We start from the raw sequence: 10,178 nt of genomic DNA on the forward strand, positions 1-10,178 counted from the left end.
ATTTTCTTTTTAGCATGTTTTGATTTTAGCAGTAATAGCCTATAGGTATGCAGGCCCGGGGTGGATGCAGCAATGAGTCTGACTGAAAGTGAAAAACTAATATTTCATAAGGTATGACACTAAGTGAGTCCAAAAGATGACCCTGTAAGCTTTTTAAGCCTGAGTACAGCAAACGATCTCTGATGCCCTTAGACAGACCAAATCTCTTTCGATCTCGCCTCCTATTCAGCTCCGGTTAACAGCTAATCAATCAAAGGTCAAAGCAAATGAAGCGTAAAATGTTTGCTTGTTCGGCACAATTTGGCATAACATCTCACACTGAGAAATTGCAAAGCTCTGCGGTAACATGGCGAGACTTCTTTCAAATCCTTTTGAACTTCGTCTGACAAACCACAACAACAAGCCCAGACTGAAAACCTGATAGGCCTGACACCCTCCCAGAAACTAATGACGCACAGGGAATTAATTTGATTATCAGCTGCAGTGCCTTCATTTGCAGCTCACATTTAATATTTCAGGCGTTGATGCTTCTCAGAAAAGGTGAGCCATAAAACCAGAAACGTATAATAATGCTTACTGAGCAATTTATTTTCGGTAATATAATGATTTGGATGGTTAGTTTTGTTGTGCTTTCACAATGAGACTGCTTTGAGCCTTCTACTTCCTAAAACACAAGCCCCTCCTACGCCTTGTTATAAATACAGAGCAAACTTTCATTTCAGATTAGAAGCTGCTCAGGAGTACGCACTTTTTCCTGATATTGTAAAGGTCTCTTCACAGCCATGAAGGTACTTCTAGTTGCTGCAGTGGTTGCCCTGATTCATGGCAGTTATGGTAAATATGTTTTCATCTCTCTCTCTGTCTCTAATGAACTGTTATACTATTTCCTCAAAGATTTAATTGTATTGCTGCTCTGTAATGAGCTATTGGTTCAATCTTAGGTCTGATTCTGGTCTTTTTTTCACAGATACAGTGTATTCATACAGCTGCTGTTGGGTTTTGTGTGTTTTGTGTGTGTGTGTGGCTGTTTGTCTGCTCGCCTGTCTGTTTCTGAGTGCGTATGTCCTCCAGAGAAAAAAGCTTTACTTTCTCTTCTGTCACACTGATGGGTTTCCCCTAGTGGTTACAAGACTCAGACTCAAACAGGAAATGTTGCTGGAACTATCAAGGGACTGACGAGAAGAACAATTAAATATTTTTTATTTATACATACTTTATATATAAAGAGACCTGTTTACATAATACTCACAGCGTAACGGTGAAAAAAATAATGTAAACTGTTTTGGTTGTGCATTTTTCCTTGCCTGAGTTGACAGACAAACAGCCTTATTGTCACCACTGTCAGTAAAGTGGAAGAACCTGTTGCTGGTCATGTGGTCATGGTGACTTTGAGCGTGTTGGCAGTTTTCCCACAGGAGCCTGAAAACAAATGTCAGGAAAAGGGAGCGGTTGTTTTCAAAGTGTTGCCCAGCAGAACAGCAGCTTAGATCCCCAGTGCTGAACGCCCCCCTCCCACCCTGCCTATTCATGTTGTGATCAATAACATGCATGTGTAATTTCTGTCCACACGCAGCCACTTTGCTCATTAAAGGGCCCACCGAGCCGGTTCTGGAGGGAGACAGTGTCACACTGGAGTGTCTGTACGAAGACTCTGAGCTCAACGTCAGCCAGGTCCATGTTGAGATCTTCTCCAAGGTGAGCCATGGGGATAACTGGGTCATTGGGTGTGAGAGGAAATAAAGGAAAGAAGTGGTACATTTCAAAAGTTCAAAAGCCTCACTACCGTTATTTGGGCTTGCTTTCAAATGTTTTATTGTAATTGAGTTATAGTAAAACTCTCAGTGAGTGAATAACTCTGAGAGTAGAGGAAAATGGTTTTATTAAGTTGATTTTTACAGGGAGGCTGATACTGTACATGGGAAAAGAATGTTTACTGAACATTGTCACATCATAACATTTATAGCCTGGACTTATTTGCAATGGCTGAGCAGTAAACTGCCCTATGTAAATATCACATCCAGCAGCTGCCTGCTATGTAGTTCAACACAGCAGAGCATTGTTCACACATGAAATATTCAGACTACTCTTGAATCTGATATTTAGCTCCAAAGTTCTCAAAATATGCATTTAACCCTTACATACTGTTCATATTTTATACCCTCACAATATGGTATGGTCATTTCTAAATTGGCCCCAAGAATCCCCTCATAACAAGTGCTGATACAAAACTTTGAAGATCTATTTATAATATATAAAAAGCCCTTCTGACATCAATACATGAGTGATTAACCTTTAACTAATGTTTCAGGGAGCTAGGAATCAGAAACCAATGAAAAAAGGCGTCCTTTAAAGTCGGCATGATACGCCGCCGGTTGCCGTATAGTTTAAGAGCACGCAGCGGCATCAGGTGGAAACGTGACGGAACAAGGACAAAAATTAAGGTGGCAAATGTCCCAGTGGGGAGGGCGGGAGGGGTGTTGGATGGGTCCAACACACACTGACTTTCACCCGGGAGATGTGGTGGGCATGTCGAATAAGATCCTAAAGCCAAACCCTGGTCTTTTTCCCTAAACCTAACTATGAGCTTTTGTTGCCTGAACCCAACCACGTGTTTGTTGTTGAAGGAAAAAAAACACGTCAATTTGTGGTGTTGTACCGACGCAGTGCATTTATTTTGAAAGAGGCTGTATGTAAATGTTACATTTCCTGTGAAAACGGAAGTGTACATTGGAAGAAGACAATGCATGTGACAGGCAGAACTTGACATGGTGTCCAAGGACGTCAACAACCAACGCACACAACGTGCAGGGTACCTTGCACCTTTCTGTTGGTTAGCTGGAACTTGATGGTTTTGTTTTGTTTATTTTAAGATTATGTTGTAAGGTGCAGATCTTGCGACAGTGTCAAGGCACGCTGTGACCTCATGTGCATCATGATCATGCCTACGCTGCTTTGCTCTTTCACTGTTTCAAGATTCCCCTGTGACACATCCCAGCAAGCAATAGTCGTGATTTAAACGTATTGGCTATATTTAGCTCCGATTTAGTCTAGCTACATGTAACCCAAATCTAGCCGATTTAATTTTGAAATTGATTAAATGTAATTTTTGCCATTGCAGATTGCGTGCGGTATGATATTCAATCACGTATGGAGAGTCAACAGTAATTAAAATATGTTTATCTCCATTTTTTGGACATGGTCTCTACATAGCCGTATAATTGATGACGTCTACACTTTGGCTATGGTTAGACGTCTACCAAATTTTCACTGACAGCCCAAATTCAACCGTGATTTAGCCTAGACGTCAGGTCTTCATGTAGACAGCTATTAGACGTTTTTTAAACCAAAAAATGCTTGCTGGGATCAAAGACCAACAGGTGCCTGTCTCGGTGGGAACCAGGGCAATGTGGTGGGGATGTAGGCAATTCTAGTGACAGTCAAGGTCTCCCTTGAACTCTGTCACCACTCTCCCATAAAAACAATATACACAAACATGACATGTACAGTTTTGGAGTTTTATGGATAAAACCACAATATTTCTTGATTTTACCCAAACTGGTGGATCTAAAATCCTCAAATCTGACCCCGAACTGCCTCAATGTACAACAATTTGTAGCACCTACACAAAAATATGACACTTTTTAACAATTTTATTGGTTCACATAAGGAAAAGTTGTCAAATTTCAAGCTAAAAAAAGGCATTTAGGTGTTTTTACTGCTGTCAAATGTCATAACAGGTCAACTTTAAACCAAGAGGGGCCATCTGGGTTAAATAGAGAACTACCATCTCTATTATCCACAGTAATCATCAAGTATTAATTTAAAAAAAACCTGTGATTTTATTTTTTCCCATAATCTTACATGTGTTTTGCCCTCTCTTTCTTAAATATGTTCTTATTTCACTATAAACTAAATTTCTTGTAAATGGTGTTGAAAAGCCAACAGTAGACTTTATCAGTCTCTAACCTTGTGTAAACTTGGAGAACAATTGTTCGCCCACTGTTTGTAGAGTAAATAAATGTGTTAAAGGTTAAATTAAAGTCTCTTATGTGTCTTATTTCTTTCTGTTTTTCTTTCCCAGTACATGCAGAGGTGGACTCGAGCTTGGAGTTTCCAACATAGGTGCTTTACTGATTTCAGCTGGCCAGAACAAGAACCAGTCCTGCGCATCCACTTTGTAGGAAGGGGCAATGAGGGGCCCTACCGCTGTGTGTCCAACGCTGAAAATGTGACTGAGCAGGACAGCTTCTCCCAGCCGCTGTCCCTCAAAGTGCATTGTGAGTGTCTATGTTGTTATGGGTAGAAGCTGTCCGCTGAAAGTCTTTGAGACAATCACTCTGTGACACTGTTATTTCCCTTTTGATAAATATAGCAGCCTTAGATTTTTCATGTTGTCTGTGTCCTGCTGAGGTCAAAGAGAGTTTCTGCCGGAGTCTGACAATAAGCGAGAGAAAAATGTGACATGCAAATAAGATACACAGCCTCTGAGTTTTTACTTTCCAATAAGGAAATGGGTATAGCTGAGAATGTCAACATTACTGGCAAAGACGGAACCATAAAAAACCCCACCTGACTGTTCACTGGTAAACAACAGTCTAGGCAAGAAGACGGAACAGAGAGCCTGAAACCTTTCAATTTACGTCATGTTTCCAACCAGCAGGAGGTAAAGACAATTTTTCACACACTGTGGACACAGTTTCTTTCACAGTGAGGGATAGAAAAACACATTAATACTTAATAAGACAAGATATATCTATGCAATGCAGCTGCAGAGGGTGTACAACAAAACAACTGCAAAAAAAGTACAGATCCAGTGCAAACACCGTGTTGCTATGATAGGCTGACTACAGTCATTTCCTGTTTTTTTTTCTGCACTCCAAGCAAACAAAAAGGCATTCTCCTGGTGGGGCTCAAGTTTGAAGTTATCAGTGAAGGATACACAATTGCATGAAACGGCATCCATGGCGTAGCTAGTCAGATTATCAGTGTCCTCTATCTTCTCAGTGGCCATCAAATCGACCGTAATGCTGTTTGATAGGCTCCTCAGCCTCATGGGGGGAATCAATAAGAGGCAAAGATTAGAATGGACTAAAGGACTGAAGGAGACGGAGGGGGAGAGAAGCCAGGAGCTGGATGGACGTGGGCCATCTATTGAGATGGAAGAGAAAATGAGCCATTATTCACAACACTGCCTCTCTAAAGACTTCGATAAGATGAAGCCTATTATCATTATTATTGATTGCTTGGTACAGTCTGGGAGGCATTCATACTTGAGCCTATATACTCAAAAGATCTGAGTGTTTAGCAGCTGCCACCACTGCAAACATGTGTTCAGTCACGTCCCGAGCCCTTCAAGAGGTTGCTTCAGCGTATTAAATTCCTTGCCTCATTAATGCTTGGTCATTCTTTCTCATTCCTCCTGGGTTTTAGATATGGACAAACCGTCACTGTCCAGGGAAGGCTACACCAGCTACCTGAGTGTCCCAGAGGACCTGAAGGTGCGACTCGGGGATGATGTGGTGGTGAAGTGCTCTACCTTATCATCAGAGGAGCCGAACTACTTCTGGAATAGAGACGTGAGAAAGCCTCAGGATTGTGCACGGTGGCGGTGTCCTCATTACGCTTTTGGAAACTTGTCATTCTCTCTCTCTCCCTCCCTCCCTCTAGTTTCAACGTGACCTCTTTATTTCGTTCCTGTCTTGTTCCAGTCTCTTCAGGTCCCTCTGTTTCTCTTAGCTCCGCTCAAAGCATTCTTTTAATTTTCTCTCCTCCAACGCTGTTTCTCTCCCCGAGTTTCTCAAGCTACTTGTTTCCCCTCGCCTGTCGTCTTTCCATCCCCTCCTCTGAAGAAGTGCTCTGTATTTAAGTGACCGGTTGGCTTAGGCCCACCGCTCGCTGGGGATTGCAGCTTGCCCACTTACAGAGGATTAATAGTTTAATGAGGTCTAGACAAGAGCCAGTCAACCTGAAAACAATTATGTGGATAGATTTCTAATGATTTTTTTAGTGTTTGGTTAACCAGTATTGAATTATTCAACTGGGCTCTTCGCTGAGCTAAGGAACCCTCGCCCGAGGGAAATTAAGACATTTCTGTGTAAAATGCCATAGTGACAACAGGCATGTAGAACAAAAAGAAGTTTTGAAGATGTGCAGGGAGATACACTGTGCCCTTGTGGTGAGAAAATGGTATTACACTTATAACTGCCACCACCAGCAAGTCACAGGTGAAATGAAGCTGCGCAACCATGACGATATCATGGGAACAGGCAGACATAATTGCCAAGTTCTCCCTTTTGTTATTCTTCTTGATAAGTCGGTGTGGGGTTAATGTGCTTGTTAAAGGGTCACTGCTAATCCGGGTTTTAAATGGGCTTACAAGCCCAAATCCAATTCAGTGGACATTTTATACAGCTAATACTGTTTGTCCTCCCCATGATCATATGTAGTGCTTTAGGGTTTTTGTCATTATTTGTTGGAAATACAGCGCTGTCACTTTGATGAGGAATAATAATAACTGTCAGTGTGACTGACAGGTCCGTCACTGTGTGGAGTTGGAGTCATTTAGTGCACCAGCACTGGCGACTCACCTGTCGATCTATTCGTGCTCCATTTACATAAGTCACAAAACCTTTGGAAAAGAGGAATGACACAAGGAAATGATGAGATGGAATGATGAATGTGTGTATGAGCTTACTGTCCGAATGACAGGACGGATATGGGGCAGAAAGTGGCATCAGAATGGCCCACTTTGACAGACAGTCGGCGTGGGCACATTGGCCCCCGGTAATGACAGCAGGACAGAGGCAGAAACGGGCCACTGCTTTGGGAGCCAGTGGATTTGCATACAAAATGCTGCTTTGGCCAGACCTGGCCTTTATGGGAAATCCTCTTAATTCAGATCCATTCAAATTGAAATGGACTTTCTTGGCAGGAGCTGCAGCTCCCAGGAGCCAAATCATTTGCATGGTGTAATGTCTTTTTTTTTTTACCCCCTCCTCCACATTTGTTTGTTTTCCAATCCTCGTGTTTGGCCTATTATTTGTTTCCTCCCATGTCGGGCTCTATCTCATAATAGTGCTGCTATTTTTGTGTCAACAATTCATCCCGCTCCCTCGCCATCTCATTATGGGTTGTGTTAACAGTCTGTTGTTGCGGCATCATTCTTTGCGGATGACGGTGTTATCTGGGTTATTGACTTGTGTCGATGTGTGTTCATTCATTGGGATTACGGCTCAGGTAAATACACTTCATTTGGGACTTTAGGGACTGTTTTCTGAGGGACGTGCACCAGCAGATATAGCCGCCTTTCTGTCTGTGTCGCACTGCCATTGCCAGTCTCTCTGTTTCTCCCTCTTTTTGTTCTATTTCATTCTCTTTCCCTCATACACAAATCAGCCAAAATAACACTTTTCTTTCTCTTGCTCTGTTTTACACTTTTCATGTCTGACAGTTTCTCTGTCTTTTGCCAACTAGCATCGTCTGTTCTCCGTCTTTTTATGCCCTCAGTTCAGCACAATTTTAATTTGTAGGAGTTTGTCAATTCTCTAAGGGCTGCAAACAATCCAGCCATTTTTCTCTTCTACTTTATGCCTCAGTCTCCATCTTTCTCTCTCAGGGTGACGACTGGATCCTGCCTTCCTCTACGCTGACCCTGAGGAAGATCAGCGCAACGGATGGGGGAGAGTACACCTGCATGGCCGAGCATCCCTCTATAAAGTCACTCAGCAAGAAACGCACCATCAGCATCACCGTGCTGCCTGGTAAGAAAACACTATACATCTAACCAGACACGTCCTATTGTCTTTAATACTGATGGAGAGCAGAGCAGCTGTTTCCCCACTTCCTCTCTCTAAAAAACAGTTTAGGTTTCTCAGTAACTGTTGGGAAATTCAGCTGTCAAAATCCCTCCAAGCAAAAACAAAAAACAAGATTGTGCTCTATTTCCTCTTCAATCAGCTGCTTAAATGTGAGCAGAAAGGTCAGGAGCTTGTGTGCAATTAGGTCATCAGGTGCAAATGCAGATGGTCTCATCTGTGAAGGTGTGAAACATTTAAAACCCTGCATTTCTAAGGAAGCAGTGCAGGGTAAAGATTTAATTTATCTGCACATGAAAATTATTATAAAAAGGTGGAAAAAGACTTGATGCTGTAATAAAGAGAGGTGACGACATTTATGAAAACAATTTAAATGAAAAAAGGTGACAAAGACGTCCCAAATGAAATTGCCTTTAAAATGTCAAATAAAAAATAATTAAGATGATACCAGCGGAAACATACATTTTAAATAACATAAATAAATGGCAATGACAGAACTGCACCAACTTTAAAGGATAAGAGGAAAATTATTAGATATTAAAAAAGCAGGTATTTTACCTGACCTTTAAAGCTACAAAAAAAAGAAGCTTTTTTCATATTTGCTGAAACTGTCACTATATTCACGCAGCACTAAATGAGACAGAAAATCTGCCTTGTAGTGCTTATTATCATTTGCTATAATGTACTTTACACTTTCTGGTGACATTAGAAGGTCCTATGGCTCCATCTAAATGTTAGAAGACAATATAACATCATTTGGAGCAAAATAAAAACTGAAAATAAAATAACAAAAGTTCAGTTTCTAATGCCTCACGAGTGTTTTTCACCTTTTAAACTTCTTTGTTTTTAACTTCTCTTTTAAATTCCTCTCAAAAGGGAAATAAGCCTATGCCAATAACTGCTCAAGAACTGCGGTCAAACCAGGCAGTGTTGATCAATTATGAATCAATCTTAAAGCATTGCCTGTGTCAAGCCTCAGAGGCTCTCAGAAACATATTTTAGTGAACTGTTTAGCTGTAAATTGAGAAAGCTGGTCAAGCCAGTGGCTAGGAGATTCCTGGCCAAACAGTACACTAAAATATGTTTCTGAAAACATTTGAGGGTAGAAATGAGCAATGCAGTAACAGAATCTTGATTTATATTCATTCAGCACTGTGTATTTTTACAGTTTGCAGGTAGTTCACAAGCAGTTATTGACCTGACGGACAGCTGTGTTAGCGACTTCTTTTCTCTCATTGGTTGTTTTCATTGGATTCTACTAAATGCCATCAGATGCAGTAAGAAGAGGGAGAGGGACATGATATTGTTCACAGACTGTCTCATGTGATACCTTGGGGATATAGTGACAGTTTCAGCAAACATGACATAAAGTTTTTTTCATAAAAGTTACCTGCTGTAGCTTTAAAGTATTTCCATGGCTCAGGAACGCTCAGTCAATATTGTGTGTGTATTGTGTGAATATGAGTTACTCTGTCTCAAAGCCAGAAAGTCTCAAACTTTTGATTTCATAGGGTATAAAGTCTGCCACAGAATGTTTGTTTTATTTTCTAAACCTGAATGAGCTTTATTCTATGGTACTGTTCTCAGCTCTGAAACTCAGAAATTGTACCCATATAGACCGAACCACTGTAGTTTAAAATAACATCCAGGGAGAAAAACCCCTGCATCACTTACATAGAATGAAATGACACTGAGCAAATCAGAGCCTCAGTTCTTTAGTTTTTAGCCACCTAAATACAAGGCCCACTTAAAAAACAGTATCTTTGGGTGCAGTGACCCATTTACTTTCACACGTGCTCAACTCACACAGGTCAAACACTGTATGTTAATCTCACGTAGGTTTCCACAGTGTCTGAGTCAACCACAGGTTAGCGTCCATTCAAATAGTTCAGTGTCCAAGTTTCCATCCCTCAATTCCAGTTCCCACGCTACAAACTATTCATGCCATTACACTTAACACACGACCGAAAAGTTCTCCCTGTTCACCCTTTAGAGCCTTAAATGTGTTTTTATACTGAAAAACTCTACATTTAAGTCAAAAAACTGTTTGCTAACCCCGTCACACACTTGTTTCTCATCATCTGCACCTTACCTATATTACCTGCCTTACCTGTTCTAGTGTGCCACCCTGTGTACAAACAATGAACTGCATCTGTTTACATGAAGTCACCATTATCTTACTATCTTACTATATAACGATGAAAACTCTGTCTGTGTGTCTATTCCACGTTTTTCTCCTCACTGACTTGGTCAATCCATGTGAAATTTGGCACAGTGGTAGAGGGTCATGGGAGGATGCGAATGAAGCAATATTACATCAATTGGCCAAAGGGGGGCGCTATAGCAAGCGATTGAAATGGCAAA

At 41.2% G+C, this 10,178-nt stretch overlaps 1 protein-coding gene across 1 annotated transcript in view; it reads left to right on the top strand.

The window, feature by feature from the left end:
• The first annotated feature begins 716 nt into the window (after positions 1-716).
• Positions 717-10,178, top strand: part of si:ch211-79k12.1 (uncharacterized protein LOC568891 homolog) — a 13,683-nt gene continuing 4,221 nt past the window's right edge. Inside the window, exons 1-5 of the mRNA XM_050045761.1 lie at positions 717-834; positions 1,574-1,695; positions 4,082-4,277; positions 5,431-5,576; positions 7,616-7,760. Of these exons, the coding sequence (XP_049901718.1) occupies positions 783-834; positions 1,574-1,695; positions 4,082-4,277; positions 5,431-5,576; positions 7,616-7,760 (661 nt within the window). The 5' untranslated portion in view covers positions 717-782. The remainder of the gene's footprint in view (positions 835-1,573; positions 1,696-4,081; positions 4,278-5,430; positions 5,577-7,615; positions 7,761-10,178) is intronic.

Source organism: Epinephelus moara, chromosome 6 (genome assembly GCF_006386435.1).
Source record: "Epinephelus moara isolate mb chromosome 6, YSFRI_EMoa_1.0, whole genome shotgun sequence".
Classification (NCBI taxonomy): Eukaryota; Metazoa; Chordata; class Actinopteri; order Perciformes; family Serranidae; genus Epinephelus; species Epinephelus moara.